This window comes from Pelobates fuscus, chromosome 6 (assembly GCF_036172605.1).
Source record: "Pelobates fuscus isolate aPelFus1 chromosome 6, aPelFus1.pri, whole genome shotgun sequence".
Lineage (NCBI taxonomy): Eukaryota > Metazoa > Chordata > Amphibia > Anura > Pelobatidae > Pelobates > Pelobates fuscus.
In genome coordinates, this window is record NC_086322.1 from 237527634 (window position 1) to 237551855 (window position 24222).

The 24222-nt window shown below is 41.5% G+C and overlaps 2 protein-coding genes across 6 annotated transcripts in view; both read right to left on the bottom strand.

Annotated features, from left to right (window-relative positions):
- The window catches only part of ZNF385C (zinc finger protein 385C), an 845536-nt gene that overhangs the window by 248199 nt on the left and 573115 nt on the right, over positions 1-24222 (bottom strand). The window lies entirely within an intron of this gene.
- On the bottom strand, positions 1958-23974 carry C6H17orf113 (chromosome 6 C17orf113 homolog). Of its 3 annotated transcripts, none has more exons than XM_063458896.1 (3): positions 23681-23974; positions 22058-22674; positions 1958-4863 (listed from the first exon to the last, which is right to left on the bottom strand). In XM_063458896.1, the coding sequence occupies exons 2-3, from the start codon at positions 22625-22627 to the stop codon at positions 3319-3321; spliced, it is 2115 nt and encodes a 704-aa protein (XP_063314966.1). In that variant the 5' UTR covers positions 22628-22674; positions 23681-23974; the 3' UTR covers positions 1958-3318. The 3 variants fall into 3 exon arrangements, with proteins under 3 accessions (XP_063314966.1, XP_063314968.1, XP_063314967.1); XM_063458898.1 differs by having other exon boundaries at positions 23882-23972; XM_063458897.1 differs by lacking the exon at positions 23681-23974 and having other exon boundaries at positions 22058-23547.

The window sequence follows — 24222 nt, forward strand, 5'->3', positions numbered from 1 at the left end:
GTGGCTGTCATCATGAGAGAGCTAGATTATGCAAAAAAAAAAATTAAAAAAAAATTAGTACAGATTGTTCCTCTTTATCGAATCCATTTAAAATTGAGTCGGTAATTAAATGTAAACGTATGTGTCTGTAAGCAACTAAGCAGCCTGCATGCTGCAAGATGAAACATGGAAATAAAATAACATGTATCTTTTAGAGACAGTAATTGCATGTATTCTGTGGATGTATCATCAAAGGTAATTAAAACATTTGCATCTAAAGTGAAAGTGCATTTTAGTGAATTATACATATAGAGTGCTTTCCTATTGCCCATCATTTAAAATATACAAGAGACATGTGATTACAGAAATCCAGCACATCTTATATCGTCATAAGTACCAACAGTTTTTTTTCTGGGACAGTGACACATTTTTGGAGTACTATCCCAGCAAAAATAGGTATTCAAGACCTTTCCCACATGTTGAAATCTGCCCAACAGTTCAAATGTGCCAGACAGACTTCTAAATGCAAGAAGGAACTAGGCACTAGTGCTTCAGCTCTGTGCATGCTCTGCCTACTGAGGGGGGGCAGACGGTCGGTGAGCAAACCTGCCCATTTTACAGGTGGGCCCGCCACTCTCTGCAGCCGGCTCTGTTGCTTGCCTACCTTCGTCCCTGAATGCAGACAGGGCAGCTACGTACCCTATGTATGGTAAAATGGCATGTATCGTAAAAAGTGAGCTTCCTTTGTAAATGCTTATATCTACTAAGTAAATGTTAAAGAAACACTATAGTCACCTAAACAACTTTAGCTTAATGAAGCAGTTTCAGTGTATAGATCATGTCTCTCAGGCTTCCCTGCTCAATTCACTGCCATTTAGGAGTTAAATTACTTTGTTTCTGTTTATGCAGCCCTTGTCACACCTCCCCTGGCTCTGACTGACACAGTCTGCATGAAAAAAAAATCTGGTTTCACTTTCAATCAGATGTAATTAACCTTAAACAATTTTATCTATTTCTCTGTAAATTAAACTCACATACAGGAGGCTCTTGCTGGGTCTAGCAAGAAATTACCATAGCAGGGGATAAGAAAATGTAAATCAAACAGAACATGCAATAAAGTAAGGATAAACTTTAGATGACTCTTTACAAGAAGTGTTTAGGAAGGCTGTGCAAGTCACATGCAGAATGGTGTGAATAGGGTTCATAAATAAAGTGATTTAACTCCTAAATGGCAGAGAATGGAGCAGTGAGACTGATCTATACACCAACACTGCTTCATTAAGCTAAAGTTGTTTTGGTGACTATAGTGTCTCTTTAAAAAAGAAATAAGAAAAAAGTCAATTGAACCTCTGTCAAACAATATACACCACTAAATATGCAGAAATATTTTCTTTTGTGTATTTTATATTTATAGGACAGTAAAGTTTGCTTTGGATTTTAGGCAGGACATTCTGAACTTCCAATAAGCAAATAATAATAATTCTGCACAGTACAATAAGCAAACTTGTGTAACATTCTGCAGAACACATTGCCCCATGCTGAAATTTACATTACATTACAACAGAGCTATATAAATAAATATTTTAAAAATAAGTCACTAGCCAAGACAATAAATTATGGGAAAGATAAATAAAAAGCCGAATCTAATCAACTTGAAATAATATGCAATATGTCATAGCAATATAATATATGCCCCCCAAAAGCTAATATTACCCATCTTTAAAAAATATAGGTAGCAACATCATGAAGAATGAATTGCTTCCGGATATGATGACAAAACACATTTAACGTTTTTTTGGGTGTAGCTTAACTTTTATAAAAACTAGAAATAATTTATTTTTTAATGTAAGGAATGGTTAGTGTGTCATTGGTATATTTATATTATATGTTTTGGTATATTTTATGTTTTCTATTAATACTCTTTTTGGAGTACTTATTTAGTCCAGTGATGAAAAAGAAAAATAACAGATAATCTTAGTATTGTTTAATACCGGTTTTATTGGACTAACATAATTGTGGAATAACAAGCTTTGAGGAGATCATCCCTTTTTATCATCAAGTCTGAAGCATTTTTAAACAAAATGGCACATATTGTTTACATTCATTCTTATTCTCCGTGTCTTATTGCTACCCCTGCCAGTAGCATTTACAAGTCTGTTTTTTTGTCTGTTTTTGATTATTTCTCACTCTCTGGTTCATATACAAAAAACACTGTTATACACTGTTATAGTCATGTTTCCACAAGAATCCCATGCAAATGTAAACAGGTATTATGTTGCAGACGTAAGAACTGCATTTTTGCAGATGCCTTAAGCAATGGACATAGATCCTTATACAAAATACTTATGACCCTGTGGATAGTTGGTGTCCATTACCTCTTTTATTTTTCTCCAACCCTAATCATACTGTGTACTGATATTGTTTGAATCCATACATCACAACTCAAGTTTTAATTGTATGTGTTGTTTTAGAAAGGCTTTAGCTGCGGTGATCTCTGAAAAGTTTTTCCAGATTTCTGTTAGATAATCATACAAATGATCTATTATTTTAAAACTAATTTAGATTTCTTTTTTTTTTTTTTTAAATGGCTACATTTGCTTTGATGATATATGAACCTTTAAAAGAACTCAGATTATTTTCAATACTGGAATGGATTTATTTATCCAAATAAAAATACCCCCCAAAAATAAAAAAATTGCTAATGCTAATGCTAGAAAAGTATTTGTGGCATAAATTTGATGGATGTGGTATGTATATATGTACATAGTTATAGAACTCCAGATTATCAGTTCTGCTTTGTGCTACAAACAGTAGACCTGATTTCCCCAATGATCATAAAATCAGAACTTGTGGAACATTTTCCAATCAATTGTTAGTTATAATATTCACAATATTATTACATTTAAAAATATGTTTTGCACTTGTCACTAACATGTGGTCTTATGTGCCATATCTGTAATAATTTGTCTACATTCTGTGATATCAATGGTTAAAATTTCTACCACTCCAAGCCAAAATAGCCGTTATTACTAAGTAATTAAATTCTAATTCAAGTGCTAAAAAGGTGAACTGCAGAACAATCATCTTAGCTCTAATGCATCTAAGAATTTCCACAGATGTAACATTAAAATATGGATTTTCAGATTAATAAAAAAAATATATATTTATATATGCATTTATTTTTTATTTTATTTTTTTTATAGCAATTTTATAAATCTCTCATTAATAGAGAGATTTTGTTCCACTGCACTTGCAAAACCTCATAGCACAAAATGCTTTTACACAAATCACCCTGTATTTGCTGCAACAGTGGTATTTAACTTCATAGTGAATAATCGCTTATGTGCATTCAGTATCCCACTTGTCTTCAGAGGCAAAGGGTTCTGGTTGTCTCGTATTTTCAAAGTAGTCAATAGCTCTTGCAAAGTCTAGCTCATTAAGTGCTGGCCCATCAATGCTGATTTTTAGGATGTCACATAGTTCCCCTTCCATTTTCCCTTCCCGTCGGCTATGTTTCCAAAGCTCCTCTGCATGATTGATTTTTTCAAAAAGTACTGAGCCTAGAGGAAGGATCAAAGCAACAGCAGCTAAAACTGTAAAGTCAGGGAAGAGTTCATGCATTTCAGAGTTGGTGTGAACCAGCTTAATGCAGATATCCCTAAAAGTTAGATGGCTAAGGCTAAACACAATGCGTTTAAAGAGTGCAAAGTCATTTGAGGCTCGATCTGCATTGAGTACTTGAGAAAAGCATTGCAAGAGGTGACGCAATTCCTCCTCACCATATGAACCTATATCATCCAACGATGAAGAGTAACATTTTGGGTTGAAAATAACAGAAAAGGAGCTTATCACCTTAAGGACATTACTGGGAAACCGATCCTGAAGGCTTCTGCAAATATTTTCAAGACAAGCCTCCTTCAGGAGTTCAAAACTCTTTAGTTGAGATTTGGAACAGTCAGCCAGCTCCACACCTTTGTAATAGAACCTGCTCTCATTATCTTCATCTGGATGTTCATTCAGCTCATTAAGGAATTCTTGAAAATTCTGTCCACTTGTGGACTTTTGTGCCTGAATTGTGGCCAGAGATGCTGAGACAATTGGATTAACCATGGATATATCCAGATCATCAATCTGGAAGAACTGACTGAGTTTTTGGAAGATAGGGAGGATATCCAGCAGAACCTTTGTAAATGCCACAAACCAGAACTTTTTCAACTCTACACACAATCCATTAGCTATAGGAGATTTTGATGATTCACTTTCAAGCAAAAGAACAAGAGTAGGCCATGAGGAGTCAATGGTTTCAACAGCTGACAAAATAGAGATCCAGTGGACAGCATCTGGACTATTGAAGTCAATGCCGCAGAAGTTAAGAACATTTTGCAACTCTTGAAAGATATGATTCTCTCCATTCTTATTGCCATACAATCTATACACTGCATCCATTATACTTTCATATTTCTTTGCATACTCAATGCTGATGAAACTCTCAGCTGGAAGTAATGACCGCCTATGTAAGATACTATGAAATAGTGTTATTAGTGGGTAGACAGATCTTAATTTCTCCCCAACACCATTTAGTTTGTCTGTCATCATGGAGGAACCATCTGAACTGAGCCAAATAACCTTTTTCGCTGGGACATGAAATTCATCCAATATTTCCAACAATTTTTCTGTAATAGAGTTAGCATCCCCAGAGGACAATTCAAACCTGCCTAGGAATGTAATGCAGAGATGCCCTTCACAAGAAGAGATTGATGTAGTGAATACAACAAGGTTTCGGTGTTCTGTGATGTCCACAGTCTCATCGATTACAAGTCCAATAAATGGGGATTCTTTCAATCTCCGACGATCTTCATTATGTAGAACTTTAACAATTGCTGCCTGAATTGATTAAAACACAAGATTATGTCAATCCTTTCATGTGTTATTCAAAATGTATGATATACTATGACTACAGACAACTCTAGAGATGTCACCATATAATTTTATGTCTGATAAAAATAAGTGTTGTGTTTATTGTGGTTCTAGGACAAAAACTTTATAAACAATTTCAAAGTATGTGCATACACAATTTGTGGAATGTTTTAAAGAGCTATTGATTATGCCAACTATTCTTACAACACTCTGTGATGAGCTGGTGGAGTGACAAAATGCATGTTAATATGGAGTAGGGGATGAACTGCCCCATTCTAAAACATATGCCAAACCCTTCCTGAAAGGGAACTTTAATTTACGAGAGTTGTATCAATATATTCCTTGAATTATCGATCAGAGAAAAGCCTTATAGACTTAAGTTTATGGAGAGGGGCAGGATTAATTTCCAGGGGTGGAGCATTGTGCCTCGCTATCTGCATACTTCACAGGTCACTATTGATATCTGGAATCTGTATTTGCAGTGATTTGCTTGGAAACACTGCACATATGGATTTAAAACCTCCTTTCAGCTGGGGTTATAACTCCACCACATGCACCGTCATAGGTGAATCATTAGCCAACCCAGAACTAGAGTTTCAGGCTGGTTAATGTCAATTATGTGCATATTTAAATGCACTAGCTGAGATCAATCCGCTAACACTCTCAGTCAATGAATGAGTGGTCAGTGGTCACTTTAGGAACCATGGCACATGGATGGGACCCAGGTAAAAGGACAAATTGTTGTAAAACAGTTGCCCCATTAGCAGGACATGAGACCAGGTTACTCCTGGGCTGTAGTTATGATGATGCTTGAAGTAACCCTTTTACTTGTATTTCAAGCTTTCTGTTTTGTCTTCACTCTGTCTTATACATGTCAAGTGAAATCCTACATACAGGAATTGTGTTAAAATGGTCTGCTATTTTTAATGATATGTAATATTGTTATATGTTCTGCTAACATATTTGTATCAATTGAAACCAGTTTATTAATCAAGAACTACTGGTTTATTTTGGAAACATGGTCACAAAAATATTTAGGTTCCCACCTTTGCCCCACTTGTGATTCAGTTTCTATATGTATCTGGACTTTACAACTTTACTTGACCTACTTAAAGGGACTCTCCAGAGGCACTGCAGGTCCCCTCTCCCTCCCACCCCCCATCCCAGGTTGCTGAAGGGGTTAAAACCCCTTCAGTGACTTACCTGTATCCAGCGGCGATGTCCCTCAGCGCTGGTTCAGGGTCGGCCCACGCTCCTCCCCCGCCGACATCATCCGGCGGGGGAGACCTATTGCACATGTGCGGCCGGCGATGGGGGAGACCTAATGCGCATGAGCGGCAATGCCGCGCACGCGCATTTGACCTACCCATAGAAAAAGCATTGAAAATGCTTTCAATGCTTTCCTATGGGGATTTCAGCGACACCGGAGGTCCTCACATAGCGTGTGAACGTCCAGCGACGCTATAGCACAGAAAATCTGTAAAATCTATAAACCTGGAAGTGCCCTCTAGTGGCTGTCTATTAGACAGCCACTAGAGGAGGAGTTAACCCTGCAAGGTAAATATTGCAGTTTATAAAAACTGCAATATTTACAGTTGCAGGGTTAAGGGTAGTGGGAGTTGAGAGCGGTCTGGGTGCCTGGAGTGTCCCTTTAATAATACTTAGACTGCAAAGGATATCAAGCCTATATCCCAGTTTCTCTTTCCTTTTAACTGGCATGCAAATCTCCAGTCGCTGCAAGAATTAGTTGATTGCACACAATGCCTTTTAGCAGCCTTACTATTCTGTTTACTTTTGAGAGAAGTATTTCAGCATTTGTTTTGTGTGCCATATCTAGGGGTGCTTTGAAGATTGGGTAATGGCTAATTACTAGCTCTGGACACTGTTTGATTCTTTATCTGTTATTTTTTTACATAATGAAGGGCAAACATCCAAATAGCTGTGACCTTTGAGTCTGCCCTTCAAATTAATTTTGTTTTTCTGTCTTTCAGATTATTTTTCTTCCATAAATGCCTGGATAGGGTGGCATGGCTAGGGCATTCCCACGGCAATGGGTAAGAAGAGGAATCATAGTAATGATTGTTTATATAGAATATATCATTTCAATAGAAACTGTTTAAACGTTTAAACATCACCATAGGCAATTCTATACTGTAGTTTTACCAATATGTAAATACTATTACGAATTTTTTAATTTATTTTTTTAATATTGCAAGTATGTAGAGCCCATTTAATATGCATGGACTTGACTTAATTGTTTAATTCTATAACAAATCAACTTATCTCAAACTATGTATCCTAATTTTAGCCTCAGTATAACATTTATTGGCATTTAATATATATATATATATATATATATATATATCAAACCGATGTTATCTCCCACAAGGGAAAAAGCCCTACGTCTTATTCATATGCAGGCTCATTCATCAATGTCTAAAACAACTTGAGCAAGGAAAATGACTTCTATGCAATAACATTTTTGACAAATATACACTAGGGCATTTAAAATATACTAATCAGTTGCATTTTTTTTATATGCTGAGCTATTGATTAAACTAAATAAAATATATTTGATTCATTATTTTGCTTCAAAGCAGGGCCCTTATTATCTCTTGTTCATGTAAGTCAGAATCAGAAAATATAAAACAATGTTTATACTTTTTACAAAATAACATATATTCACACTTTTTTTAATTTTGTTTTGGTTTTAATATGCATTGAGCTAATTTCTAATCAGAATTTTAAAGAGACACTAAAGTGTACAGTCTCTTTAGGAATGCTTATGGCCTCCCAGACTAACCTCTACCTCACATATCTGTCTCTTGCTCTCTCCTAAAGGACAGCACTATACTCTCTCCTCCAGCTCTGCTTCACTCCCACCTTATTTGATTGCTATTTCCTGTCCTAATGTGTCTTATACCCCACCTCCTATAGACTGTAAGCTTCTTTGAGCAGGGCCGTCTTCAACCTATTAGTTTTCTTGTAATTGTCGTATTTATAGTTAAATCCCCCTTCTAATAATATTGTAAGTGCTACGGAATCTGTTGGCGCTATATAAATGACGATAATAATAATAATAACTGCTCTTCTCAGCCAACAGGCGTCACACTCTTTGCCCAAGCTTGAGAATTTACTCCAACCACCATGACCACTTCTGCTTTTAGAAGTGGTCATGGTGGCAGGAATCAGTATGTGCAGCATTACTGCTTGAGTGTGTACTCAGGGTCGGCGCATCCATAAGGTGGCACAAGTGGCCACCTTACAGCGCACCAGCCCGGGGGGTGCTAGATTACAGTGACCGGCAGGAGGTGGGCATGCAGCGCACCCACACGCCAGTCACTCTTTGTAGGGTGGCCGAGCGGAGCAGTGCACACCGCGGTACAGGAACTTCTGTTTCCTGTACCTGGCCGGACTGAAAGGAGGTGATCACTGAGAGAGCACTTCTTGTCAGTCCGGCCAGGTACAGGAAACTGAAGCTCTTGTACCACGGTCTGCTCCGCTCGGCCACGCTACAAGAAAGGTAGGAGACACACTGAGGACCAAGGGGGGAAAGAGAGGAGCACTAAGAGATGGAAGGAAGGAACTCTAAGGGAACGGAGGGAAAAGAATACTATGGGACGGGGGTTGAGGAAGAACACTATGGGGGAGGAGGGAAAGAATACTATGGGACAGGGTAGGGGGGGGGGGGGGAAACCCATCAATCAGAGTGCTCTGAGCCTAATTGCAGGGTGGGGCAAGGCTTTATAAGCCTTCCGTGGCCCTGCAGAGCTCCATGGGTGAAAATTTATTTTTTTTATAATTTTTTTAAAAGTGCGTCTGTTATTATGGATTTAGTATTTGGCCTTTTTTGGGGGTTGAAAAAGATTTTAGAAGAAAGAAGACATCAAATGGTAAGTCTATTTTTTTTTTAACAGGTATTTAGATAAGGGTCCCCCTTCATTATTTTTAGGATGAGGGGGGTAGGTAGGGAAATTTTTTTTTGGGGGGGAGTGACTAGGGGTTTGGGGACCCCTAGTCACCTGGAGGGGGTAAATTTTTATTTAGGGCCCCCACCCGCCGCTCAGTGGTGGGGGCTGGGGGGACATTAGGTCCCCCCCCTTATTGTTATTCAGGGCCCCCATCCGCCGCGCAGGGGTGGGGGCCGGGGGGGAGGACATAAGGTCTCCCCCTTATTGTTATTTAGGGCCCCCACTCGCCGCACAGCGGTATAGCGAGTAGGGGCTGAATTTACTAATACTAAGTAATCTTTACTTAGTATTAGCAAATATGGCTGAAAGACCAATTTAGGTCGTTCAGCCTTTCGGTAGATGGCTACCTAATACCGTGGGAATTAGGGAGTTAGCTGCTTATTTTATGTATTTTATGGCTGCTTATTTTATGTATTTTATGTGATTTCCCTATCCACATTTGTTTGCAGGGCACTTGTCCAACTCTTACCCCCATTTCACTTCCTTTTGCAGCCCTCTAGCCTTTTCCGGGAGTTTTTTAGAGCCATTGTTGTGCCCAAAAGTTTGGGTCCCCATTGACTTCAATGAGGTTCGGGGTCAAGTTCGAGCCCGAACCCGGACTTTTTTTCAAATTTCGGCTGAACCCGCCGTACCCGAACATCCAGCTGTCCGCTCAACTCTATTCATGACCAAGTGAAACTATTCAGAAAACTAAAAGCAGAATGTATTAGCTTGCCAAATCATTGAATTTGAATTGTTTCATTAATTCAACTTCTTGCACTCTATCATAAAATGCAATATATGTATTTATTTTTGGAGAACTGGGAGGCACTTCCAAAATTCTACTCATTAAAAGTAAATGGGGCCTGTAGGTGGGGGAGCCATGGGAGCTCTCATAATGAGGGCATCATGATCATTATATCTGTATGAAAGCCACACAATTGGGGGAGTAAAATGTATCTTAAACTATGTGGGAAAAATCTTTCCACCAGCCCTGTAATTAGATGTATTATGCAACTAACAAGTTGATGCAAGCCTCAAGGGAGAAATAAGGCTTGGCCATTTTGTACAAAATCTTGTACAGGTGGATGTAATAATTACTTTCCTTTTTATTCTATGGTGGAGGTAGGCGTATAGCTGCAGCTATGAAAAAGTGGATGAAATAGGACACATAGCTTCTAGATCCAACATCTAAATGCTACTGATAATACTACACAAGTTTTCCCTCTTGCCTTCATACCCGATCCTGTTAATTTTAAAGCAGACAATTAACCTCCAATTTCCTCATAAAACAAAACATTCTATATATTTTGTCAATTTGAAACAATATTCAGACTCAGGGACGTATTTGCCGGGAGGCAAACAAGGCATTTGCCTTGGGCGGCACTCTCCAGGGGGCAGCAAAAAACAAGGGAGCACTGATTTGTGACGTCATATTCCGGCTCCCGGCATCACTCTGCGGCGCGCGAGGGAGCTGAACAGAGACAGCTCACTAATCAGTGCTCCCTCACCAGTGCCGCCCACCCACCTGGATTTTAAGTTAGCTGCACAACCGCCTGCCTCCCTAACTGTCAGAAGCCCCATTGGACCCCAGGTAAAAAATAAATACACCCAGCACTCCCAAAGGTAGGGAGGCTGGGTGGATTTAAACTAAAATAGAAAAAGTAATTGGTTAATATTTGGGGTGGGGAGTGGGGGGGGGGGGCGGTTGTCAGTGCGTGTATGTCTGAGTGATTGTGTGTGTCTGGCAGTCTGTGTATGTCTGAGTGATTGTGTATATGTCTGTCAGTGTGTGTCCGAGTGATTGTGTGTCTGGCTGTCAATATGTGTATATCAGTGTTTGTCTGGCTGTCAGTGTGTGTATGTTTGTCAGTGTGTGTCAGTGATTGTGTATGTCTGGCTGTCAGTGTGCGTCAGTGATTGTGTGTGTCTGGCTGTCAGTGTGCGTATGTCTGTCAGTGTGTGTCTGGCTGTCAGTGTGCGTATATCAGTGTGTGTCTGGCTGTCAGTGTGCGTATATCAGTGTGTGTCTGGCTGTCAGTGTGTAGGTATCTCAGCAGGGGCGCCACCAGAAATTTTGGGGCCCCTAACTCAGCCCACCTCTAAAGTCCGCCCACAGGAATACACACACAGACACAAAAACACACACTGATACAAAAGGACACAGATACACATACTGAAACAGACATACACTCATATAGGCATACATTCTGACACATACATACTGAGACATACACACATATACAGACACACAGGCATACATAGAAACAGATAGACACATACTAACATACATACAGACACACATGCATGAGGACATACACATACATACACATAGACATACATTCATTCATACTGGCATTCATACATATAGACATACATGCATACTGATATCCATACATACGTTCATAATGACATGCAGACATACATTCATACTGACATACATGCATACATACAGACATACATTCATAATGACATACATACATAATGACAGGTATCCTCAAACTTTTTAAACAGGGGGCCAGTTCACGGTCCCTCACACACTGTTGGGGGCCGGACAATAAGCAATATGAACTAATTCCTATGCACACTGCACACACAGGCATAAGGACATAAATACACACGCATACATATATAAACAGACAGACATGGACATATACATACATATTAAAATACATACACACAGACAGACATGCATACACACATACATACTGACAGACACACATACATACATAGAGACACACACATGCATAGATACATACTGACACACATACATACAGACACACATACTGACATACATACATACTGACATACATACAGACATACTGACATACTGACATACAGACACAAATACAGCTAATTTTGCTTACCTTTTATTTGCAGGTGGAAGGCTGTGGCTGATGGGAGTCGGCGTGGCTCCCGCGGCCTGGCTTTCTTCCTTCCCGAGCTGGGAGGAAGTGATGGCCACTTCCTCCCAGCAGTACTTTGCGGCTGCGATTTTTTTTTTAAAGGGGCCCAGTCGCGCTATTGCACGGTTGCACCCCTGAAGATGTAGGGCCCATCGGGTGGCCCTAAGTGCGTGGGCCACCCGATAGGCCCCAACAGCGTGCGGGCCCTGGTGCAACTGCACTGGCGGAAGTTCCTCCGCTACACGTGGGGCCGTCATGATTGTCACCCCCTGATGGCGGCCCTGTCAGTGTGTGAGTGATTGTGTGTGTCTGCGTCATTGTGTGTGTATGTCAGTGATTCTTTGTGTCAAATCAGTGTGTGTATGTCAGTGTATCTGAGAGTGTGTCTGTCAGTCAAAGTGTGTGTTAGTCGTTTAACAGGAAGAGGTGTGGCATTGACAGGAAGGGTTTGGGCAAATGTAAATTAGGGGGTGCCCAAGTTCTGTCATGCCTAGGATAAATACTAAATACATCACTGGTGCTCAGACTTATTTAGTTAAGAAGTTAAGAAGAAATATGTTGGGTATTTTTTATAAAATACTCAACATTTCCAAATTGTATTATTTTCAGCTCGGTGATATTTTTAAGCCTTGTGTAGAATTTTGGAAGTGCCTCCCAGTTATCCAAAAATAAATACACATATTGCATTTTATGATAGAGTGCAAATGTAGACACATAAACTGAAGTCTCATAGGCAGGTCAATACATACAACCCCGCCTCCCAAATAAGCAAGTTAAAGGGACACTATAGTCACATTAACAACTTTAGCTTAATGAAGCATTTTTGGTGTATAGAACATGCCCCTGCAGCCTCACTGCTCAATCCTCTGCCATTTAGGAGTTAAATCCCTTTTTTTATGAACCCTAGTCACACCTCCCTGCATGTGACTTGCACAGCCTTCCATAAACACTTCCTGTAAAGAGAGCCCTATTTAGGCTTTCTTTATTGCAAGTTCTGTTTAATTAAGATTTTCTTATCCCCTGCTATGTTAATAGCTTGCTAGACCCTGCAAGAGCCTCTTGTATGTGATTAAAGTTCAATTTAGAGATTGAGATACCATTTTATTACATGACAGGAGGCTTCCTATTTTGCATAAACTTTCTTTACTTTATGCTCCAGCAGCACAAGTTTTAACCAATCAGAGTCCAGCACATCTAGTATATAAGTCCCTGACAGGCTCTCCATTTCCTCTTTCTTTGCTGCTCCAGCCAAGGCACAGGTCAGAGTATTGATTTTTTCTACTAATTTCTACTATTATTATTATTCATATTTTATTATTATTGTTCATATTGTTTTTTATTCACATTATTAAGTTTTTTCTTAGATTAGTTGTATTACAGACGGCAGTTATCTCCCTGCTTTCCCTCTCTGCCTCTCCCCTCCCTGTCTTCCTTCCCTTCCCTGCTGGAGATTTATTTTTTCACTGCACGATCGCGGGTATCTACCGCGATCGCGCTCAACGTTATGTGCAGGGATTACCTCGGGGGGGGGGGATTCGCATGGGGAGGACCGGAGTTAACTGTAGTTTGTTTTGCTGACGGCCGCGATCGCGGCTAACACCGCGACCGCGGACCGCTCAGCATTTTGGCGCGAACGACGGCCATCTTGGATCCCGCGGAAGACCGCGAGATCCAAGTCGGCCATTTTTGGTTACTGGCAAACCGTCAATTCAAACGGTCGGCCATTCAATCACACATCCATCATTTAAACATACACATCAGTTTACCTACATGTTGCTCTGCATTTAAAGGGACAGTCAACTGGATAATTCTGACTGCAACATATTCAAGTTAATCTGTGGAAATAAAGTTGCAATGCAATAATAAATAATACATATTTTATTTTAAAGAGACACACTGATTTTGTCAGCAGAAGTGTACTCTCCAGAGGGGGGTGACCCCCCACAAGCACACTGGTTATTGTGATAAAAGGGGTGACCCCCTGCACTGGGTGACCCCCAGGCATGTTCTGACACTGCACCAAGCTGTAACAATTTTGGGGTGACCCCCCTATTCATAATCTGCAGATATTAACACCGGCACCCTCCACATTATTCGGGTGACCGGACAACGGAGGCGAAACCTGTGATAATAGGTTTCCATTGGGCTATCATTATTGGGACACGTCCTAGAACCTTATTATTGGACGACACAGGCTGAACGAATTTCACCTGTTAATTTATGACCGCTCATCCCGGTCTCACAGAGGGTGACCCCCTCACCAGCCCATGATTACAGCCAATGGTGCAATACATACAGGACCGGTCTGCGAACAGTTTGGGTCCATTCTATATACACTGGGGAACCCCAGTCGTAAGTGGAAGGCCACAGTATTTTATTACCGTTTACTTTCCAGTTTTTCGGTAACTGACCCTGTTCTATCTCCCACAGACAGACCGTGTCATTATGAGTGAATCCTCTCAACCCACACAGCCCGACATTCAGTCAATGATTAACTCTGCGGTAGCGGCCTCCATGGAGAAGGCTATAGCCAAATTATGGGCCCATAATTCAGGCGAGGATCCTGATTCTAAAGATCTGGAACGGTCTGCAGGGGACCTGGTCTCATCCAAGAGACATTGGAAAGGTAGTGGCCCAGCCCCACGAAAATCGAAGGGCAAGGCTCCACTGAAAAGGAGTCGCCAGGCGGAACGCCAAGACCCTTCTACCCTCCCACTATCATCTTCTGATGAGGAAGAGCATAACCCACCTCCTGCACTAGAGGTTATGGATGAATGGAAGGTGGAGGATTCACCGTCCGAGGAGGAAGACTGGTTGGACACACACCGAGGTGACCCTGGGTCTGACCCTGATGAAGACAGAGACACCCGTCATGGGCAGAGGAAACCCTGCATCCGGGCAGACTGATCGGAAGAGGGTGCTTTCCTGGACCCCCAGGGCACGCCGATGTTTGACCCGCGCACAATATGCCATCCAAGGTCATCGGAGTGGGGTCTCCCGGACCACCTGGCCCAATTCATTTATTTTTGGCTACGACAGCCAACGGAAAGAGAAGTACGCGCACGACTAAAGGCAGTGTGTCCGAGACCCATACTTCCGGACAAGATTGCTCATACCCCAGAATTTGACACTACGGTAGTCTTGTTCTTGTCGCGAGCGGGCCGTGATCCGCGCAAAGGCTTCGAGAAGGGCCTCAAGGCGTCACAGGATAAGCTTTTAGACATGCTAGGCCCACTAGCAAAGATGTTATATCTTGCCAAAGAAGCCCTCACTGGAGGCAGTGCTCTGGGCGCCCACGACATCCGGGAATGTGCCGCAAGGCCGCTCTTCTCAAAATGGACTCCAAACTGCTGGAGCTGGGGAAAAAGGAGTTGGGCCCACAAGCCAACGGTCAATTGTTTGGGGAACCATTCACTGGCGAATTGAAGAAGCACGTGAACCTCTTCACTACTTTAAGCAAGGCTCAAACTTCGATCAAACTAGTTTTCCGTAAGCCCACAATATACAGAGGGGTTTTCGGCAGGGCTGGTCACCAACGGGGCCGAGCCACCAGCTGCTTCTGGCCAACAGGCGTCGCAAGCTTTCTTCCCATCAAGACCACCGTTCACTAGAGGCACCTTCCGTCCCAGAGGGGCACGCGCCCGCGGACGCATTAACTCAAGTGAGCACTCAAACACCAATACATTGCCATTCTCACTTAACTGCTGGCAGATTGTCTCTCTTTTCACAGAATTGGGAAAAGATTTCATCCGACGCCTGGATCCTAAGAACGATCAGGGGCTACGAGAGATTTTACGGACACTCCTTTCCAAGCACGCCACCCACAACCAATAGGAACATCAGCGGAACACGCCTACATTGGGTACTCGCTGCCTAATTTACCTAGACGACATTCTGATATTCTGCGAGAGCGAATCCAGACTTCGATCTCAGACGAAATCTATAATACACTTTCTGGAATCTTTAGGCTTTATAGTGAACAAAGAGAAGTCGTCACTCTCCCCATCAAGAACTGTTCAATTTCTCGGATTCGAGATAGATTCAGTGTCATGCATGCTGCGCCTTCCCAAGTCGAAGATCGCGAACATTCGAAAGGAGATACAACGTTTTCTACGAAGAGACACGGTCCCCCTAAGGCTCCTGGCCAGGATAGTAGGTCTGCTATCATCCTCCATACAAGCGATTTTTCCGGGACCCCTTCACTATCGGGCCATGCAGAGGTTGAAAGCTCTCCATCTCAGACGGGGACATTCGTACGATCAGGAAATCGAATTGACTGCGGAGATACGGACGGAACTCCGTTGGTGGCTCCTCCACATGGAAGCTTGGAACGGCAGAGCCATCTTCGGCCCGAACCCGGACGTTGTTGTGGAATCGGACGCCAGCCTATGGGGTTGGGGAGCCCACTGCGCGCACGCATCCACGGGAGGACCATGCCTGGAACTGATAGCCGGTTCCTTTGCTATCCGCAGCCTAGCCAAGAAAATGTCCGATTGTTGCATACTTCTACGTATGGACAACATATCGGCGATTCAGTACGTTAATCACCTGGGGGGATCCAGGTCACGGGCCTTGACAGAGGCTACCAAGGACATATATCGTTTTTTGTCTTCCACGCAATATAACGGTCAGAGCGGAGTACTTACCGGGTCTCAACAATCTCACAGCGGACTGGTTTTCACGTCATTGGCGGGACAACAGCGATTGGCAGCTGAATACAACAATCTTCGACATGGTGAGAACACTCAGGGGACCGCTCCACATAGACCGTTTCGCATCACGCACGAATGCGCAACTGCCAAGGTATTACAGCTGGCTACCGGATCCGCAGATCGAGGCGGTAGACGCATTCCTACAACAATGGCCAGCGGTAGGAGCATACGCTTTCCCACCTTTTTCGATGTTGGCAAGGGTACTACACAAAGTACGGATGTCCAAAACGTCGTTGATACTAGTAACACCACTGTGGAGAAGCCAAGCGTGGTTCCCGGACCTACTGGCATTGTCACAGGACCACCCACTAGTACTACCAACCTTTCCAACGATTCTCACGAACCCGAGTGCGGAACCTCACCCATTAATAGTGCAGGACCGTCTAGAATTAGTAGTCTGGACTCTTTCAGGGGATCTTGGGCAGTCCCCGATCTATCGCAAACGACTAAAGACCTCCTATGGGACTCATGGGCACCGGGTACAAGAAGGAGCTACATGGCAGCATGGAATGTATGGGACAGCTGGTGTTTGGGACGATGTCTTGATCCCTTTACAGCACCTGTCTCAGCCATACTAAATTTCCTTTCATGCCTTTTCTCCAACGGAAAATCATATCGATCTATTAATGTTACTCGCTCCGCTATCTCAGCAGCGCATATCCCTATTAACGGTACCCCAGTGGGCCAAGAAGCATTAGTGTGCAGACTACTACGGGGCATCAAATTATCCAGGCCACCAGCTCCAAAGTACCATGTCTATGGGATATAGACATGGTTCTTCACTTCATCCGGGGCTGGCATGATAACACGGCCCTGTCACTCAGACAATTGACAGCCAAGCTCACTTTGTTATGTTTAGTATCATTTCGTCGGGTTTCGGATGTTCGGGCATTCGACGTAGACGGGTTCTCTATAACCCCCGTCGGTGTTACATTTTTGATTTCACGCAGGACAAAGACGGACTCCAAATCCGTGTCCTACCCCTTTTTTCCCGACGGTTCCTCGTCTTTGTGTCGTCGATACACTGCTCAGATATGTTGAGGTAACGACCCTGCGGGCTTCGGGATCCGGACAATTATTAATCTCGTACACCAAACCTCACAAACCGGTTACTACAACTACACTAGCCAGGTGGAATTGACACTAGTTTTGGGGCCCATTCAGTCAGGGGGGCAGCAGCATCTAGGGCCTTTTTTACTGATATTTTACGTACTGCGGATTGGACACGGGAAAATACCTTCAGGATTTACCACAGCGTTAAAAATGCAAAATAGGAAGCCTCCTGTCATGTAATAAAATTGTAGATTATGCTAACGTAGTGTACAGATAATCTTAATTTTAATAATGACAGGAGGCGAGTATTTTCCCTCCACTTTTCTCTCCCGCCCTATACTCTTGGGGGTGTTAGGGTGTCTACTGGTAAGTATTACTCGAGAGACACATACTGTAGAATGAGGGTAAAAACGGAACCAAAGGACACTCACATGACGATAGCTAATCGACACAACACTCTCAGATCATAGGTATCATGTGGACAGCTTAGAGAAGATATGGTATGTGGACAACAGTTGTTTTCCAAAACCTTTCACTTGTTTCTATGTTTTTCAGCTTGACATCACATGGTAAAGGGGAATCGGTTGCACAGTTATTCCGCAAGTTATCAAGTTCTATGGTTCAAGTTTCTTCAACACAACATTGGAAGTTTTTCTCCGGGCATGGATACATCAAAGAAAGAGGAAATGGAGAGCCTGTCAGGGATTTATATACTAGATGTGCTGGACTCTGATTGGTTAAAACTTTTTTCTTTTGATTGATTTGTGCTGCTGGAGCATAAAGTAAAGAAAGTTTATGCAAAATACTCGCCTCCTGTCATTATTAAAATTAAGATTATCTGTACACTACGTTAGAATAATCTACAATTATTTAAGGTAAATTACATCTGTTTGAAAGTGAAACCAGTTTTTTTTTTCATGCAGGCTCTGTCAATCATAGCCAGGGGAGGTGTGGCTAGGGCTGCATAAACAGAAACAAAGTGATGTAACTCCTAAATGACAGTGAATTGAGCAGTGAAATTGCAGGGGAATGATCTATACACTAAAACTGCTTTATTTAGCTAAAGTAATTTAGGTGACTATAGTGTTCCTTTAAGGTAAAGAGGATAGTTTCATAGTAGACTCTTACCTTGCTACATTAAAACTACAACATATGCATATATATTTAATCAAAACATATTTTCGAATATCATTTATTTTAATTATAGACTGCCAATATTTCTTGCAGCACCGTACAATGTGTACACAAACATAAAGATCTCATGGTAAAGAAGGAAAACAGAGAGGAGAGGGCAGGGATGACTCAGTTCAAATTATATTACAGTTTGCATATTAAAGGAACACTATAGTCACCTAAATTACTTTAGCTAAATAAAGCAGTTTTAGTGTATAGATCATTCCCCTGCAATTTCACTGCTCAATTCACTGTCATTTAGGAGTTAAATCACTTTGTTTCTGTTTATGCAGCCCTAGCCACACCTCCCCTGGCTATGATTGACAGAGCCTGCATGAAAAAAAAAACTGGTTTCACTTTCAAACAGATGTAATTTACCTTAAATAAGTGTATCTCAATCTCTAAATTGAACTTTAATCACATACAGGAGGCTCTTGCAGGGTCTAGCAAGCTATTAACATAGCAGGGGATAAGAAAATCTTAATTAAACAGAACTTGCAATAAAGAAAGCCTAAATAGGGCTCTCTTTACAGAAAGTGTTTATGAAAGGCTGTGCAAGTCACATGCAGGGAGGTGTGACTAGGGTTCATAAACAAAGGGATTTAACTCCTAAATGGCAGAGGATTGAGCAGTGAGACTGCAGGGGCATGTTCTATACACCAAAACTGCTTCATTAAGCTAAAGTTGTTCAGGTGACTATAGTGTCCCTTTAAAGGATAGTAACAAAACCATAAAAAAGGAGGGAACAATCTATCATCCCATTGTTTTACTAATTCAAGCAACCAATAAAGAATGATAAGGTATACAGAAGGGCCGGGACATGCACAATGTGCAAAAACAAAGTAGGCTCCAGCCTACCACTACAAGAGTTGCCTATTCTGTCCACTTGTACAGGATCTGGGTGGGGAGAGAGCTGCGATCTATTTTTGCTGTGCCCACACAGCTCCCTTGTGTGCCCAGTAGTTATTTTAAAAAAACTTGGAAGCAGTATGTATCTATGTATATTCTGCAACTGTGGCCCCTGCGCAACATTCTCCGCGATACATCTAAGATTCTGCCATAGAGAATCATTAATACAATGATTCTCTATGGCCGACCATGACGGCAATGCATATGCGCACGTGACTTCATTGTATGAGAACCGGGAAGTAACATTCACAGCTCATACCCAGAGGGCTAGAGGCTGTGCTTCTAAGCCCTCTAATTAGCTAACTAGAAGGCTTTGGGGGTAGGTGAGTTAGGCAGGACTGCAGGCACGATGACAACTTCATTAATATATGAATATAATCTATCCATGTTTGGGTGACTATGTCCATTAAGTCCAGTAAATAATTTCTTATTTATAAAATATTTTACCAGGAAGGATACATTGAGATTTATCTTGTTTTCAAGTATGTCCTGGGCCCACAAAACACTGCATTGATACAATAGAGTACAATAAAATACAAAAACAATATTAATACAATGCAATGTATGATTATATATTGTAACTAAACCCCCATTAGCTTTGCCTACATTCTGTGATCTTTGTAATTGCTGTTTAGTAAATAAGGGAGTGTGCTGGACCTTGTATATTATTTTTGAAGAGGATAGGGGACCCTTCCCAAACTCTGTGCGTTAAAAGTAAATCGGGCCCTGTGTGGGAGTCATGATAATGCGTCTCTCACATTGGTGCTGGCCAACATGCTCATTATATCCTGATTAAAGCCTCACAAATGGGGTAGAAAAACGTGAAGAGTACATGGTACAGCAAAATGTATCTTCTTTCATGTGGGCAAAATCTTAGCACCAGACCAGTATTTTGATGCATTATGCAACTAACAACCCAACCAATTAACCTATGAAAACATTTAAAGGGACACTCCAGGCACCCAGACCACTTCTGCTCATTGGAGTGGTCTGGGTGCCAACTCCCACTACCCTTAACCCTGCAAGTGTAATTATTGCAGTTTTTCATAAACTGCAATAATTACATTGCAGGGTTAACTCCACCTCTAGTGGCTGTCTAGTAGACAGCCACTAGAGGTCACTTCCTGGGTTCTAGCACAGGAAACCTGTGCTAGAGCGTCGCTGGACGTCCTCACGCTGTGTGAGGACCTCCAGCGTCGCTCAAAACCCCGTAGGAAAGCATTGACATTATTTTTCAATGCTTTCCTATGGGGAGACGTAATGCGCATGCGCGGCATTTCCGCGCATGCGCATTAGGTCTCCTCGGCCGGTGGGCGAGATCAGTCTCGCCCACCGGCCGACGCAATCACTGGGAGGAGCGTCGCGGAGGCGAGGGACATCGCCGCTGTCCCAGGTAAGTGACTGAAGGGGTTTTCACCCCTTCAGTAACCAGGGATTGGTGGGTGGGAGGGAGAGGGACCCTCCAGTGCCAGAAAAACAGATCGTTTCTCTGGCACTGGAGTTTCCCTTTAAGAGAGAAACAATACTAGGATACATAGCAAGTAGAGTAATTGGAGGAATGGTGATGCTTTTTTAGGTCCACTAACCAGCATTATGTTATTGATTTAACTACTTACTGCTCAGGAATGTGATATGCAGTTTTCTAAAACTGAATTCCCAATTGCCTCACCTGGGCTTCCATTTCAGCTATCCTCCACTGCTCTAGTGATCCTCCCATCATAATTTGGTCTTGTAAGTACAGGCAATCCCTCCACCATATGCTACTATTACCCCAACCTCAACATAGATTGTAAGCTCACTAGAGCAGTATCCTCAAACCTCCTCAAACCCATGGTCCTGTCATGTTATGTTATTATCTCACGCAAGTCAATATGTCTGTAACTCTGCCATACTGTATTGCTCTTGGGAATCTGTTGTCATTTTATAAAATAACATAATTTACATATTGAATGATCAGTTGTCTTGTTTGCTGCAGAATAGGAGTTTCAGAATACCCTTTTCACTTGGGTCATAAACAGACTATTATATTTCCTATACTGTGCAGTAGCAGTACTTTAAAATAATGTAGCAGCGCTTTAAAACAATGTTGCCAATCTATGACATCTAAAAAGAGCAAAACAATAAATAACACAGCTGTAGCAAAGTTATTTAGGCAATCAATCTGATCTTTTTGATTCATCTTTGAACTAAAAAAAACATTGAGCAATGCGAAGACCATGATTAGACCTTTTTGCAACAGGTAATATTTGAATGGATTGTTCTCATTAATAATTGTGTTGCATTATTATCGATTTTTTTGCACTAGCTGCGGTATTTGTTCTATTGCCAATAGCATTCAAACATCCTTTCTAATCCCCTAGAGGGTTTATAGGGCAGCATAAAAAAGCCAAGGGTTGGGTGCAATATTCATTATGGCATGAATGGATGCCAAGACCTAGTTTGTGGCAATGATACACACCTGCATCTCTCTCACACTGCTTGGGTGGTAATATTCATTTTGTTCAGAGGACAACAAAGCTTCGCAAAGATTGAACTTTTGCAGCTCCAGCAGAGAAGACAGCTTGCCATTTGAGATACCATCCTTGGCCATGGAATAGACAGTGGTTAGGATAGCTATCTTGGACGGATTCATCTCAGCTTTAATAACCGACTTCATCTCTTGATGAAATTTTAATTCCATAGCCATCTGCTCACTGTTGACAGCAAGAGCCTGTTTGTGGGCACCAGAGGTCACGTGGCGCAGAAGTGCATGACGTTGAAAGTTATCTGTGCCCACAGTAAAGGCATTCTCAGCCTTGCCATGCTTGTTTTTCACCAGAGCCTGGCGACACTCAATACAAAACATCAACTTGCGTTCATAGTCGAACTCCAGCCAAGTAAACTCCTCCTTCCAATGTTCATTGAAATACCGCTTACATTTTTTATTGGAGTTGGATGTTTCACCCGCTGGCTTTTTCCCAGGGGTCACCATGACTCCGCTGCTGCCCATGCTGAAATCAAATATTATGGGAGGGCTGATACTTTCCATGCTGCATTAAACTGGGTAAGGAACTTTAATAGAGCTTCAGAGTTGGACTGGTGAACGAAAGAGACAAGTGAAAGATATTAGGGATCGGACAATTTCCTTTCTATCATACCCAGTTCTGATGGCATTAAGGGTGTTAACATAACCACTTTTCTATCTCTTGGATCCAATATAAATATCTTACATAACTTTATTGTGTTACCCCTACACCTAGTGCATCACATCTCTGTGAAAATTTTATTTTTAAACAGTTTCTGTTTAGGAAGTAAAAACATAAATATAACAAATGGTGGTAAAAAAGATTTGCAGCATTTCAAAGCAATGCTTTCTCTAAAACTATTTAGGGGAAGGTTAATAGGAGCATATCTGAGCACAGAAAGTCAGATAGTTGTGCTAATAGTTATGCACTAAAAGAGATCATGAAACAGAATAGATTTTTTAATGATTTCCCTTCTCTGTTGTGTGATGTACATTTGTTCATTACATGCAAATGAACTGCTGCACTCTAAAAAGAGCAATAAGTCACGTGCACGTCTACATAGCCACAAGCTCATGTGATTTGCAGTGTAGTAAATAGCTGGTTAAGACTCACGGGCTGTAGTTCTGCAAATGCTTGGGACTCTATTTGACAACATCTGTGAAGCCACAGAGCAAAACAATCTTCAGTCTAAAAAAAATAAAAATGTAAATAGTGTAAACAAAAGTCTACATGTCTTATTCTGTAACTCAACCTATACCTATCTATATATGTCTTCCTGCCTGCCTATTTATCATCACACAATTTTTACGCACACTACATATTCCTATTACTCTGACTTTCTGTGTTAAAGCATATCACACAAATGCATGTATGCATATTTCTGCTAAACTACACAGACACACAGCCATAAAAAGCAGCAAAAAGAGGTCTGTAAAACGCAACGACAACCACACACTTTTCAGTCCATTTAAAAAAGCTTAATATAACACATCAGGAAAACGTTAAAGTGGCAGGTGAAAGGGTTAACTCAGTATTTAAACAGAGAAAATACTATGTATACGTACACACATACATACCCTTTAGAGGATGATCGAGCTATTTTAACTTTCCAGACTGCAGCAAAATATTCCTGGACACAATTTACCTACCCCCTCTCATCCCTTTCTTCCTCTTCTCAGACACACAAAGAGGAGAGCCCTCCATGCATTCCCTACCACAGATTACACACTGCACTAATCCTGACATTCAAACTTGCTGCAAGTAAAATGTAACTGTACATTTCTAAATAGTGACAGTATGCATTCAGCTCTTCAAAAACAATGCTTTGGAGGCAGCCGCAGAGAGCTATGGAGACATGGGAGCAGCCATGATGTGAGTGTGAGTGTGGGAGTGTGTGTATGTCTCCCTATGCAGCAATGGTAGTGCTGCCTTCTAGTGGATGGAGTTGTCATTTTTTTTTCTGTCTAGACAGAATACTTGTGTATGCAAATACTCTCACAAGGTAGATACTGCATTTAATTGATATATAAAAATATAAGTTTTAATGTATTTTAAACCTGGCTGTACAACACAATACCTTTGAGTACAGGGTACAGGTTCTTCTGATCTCATTGTAAGC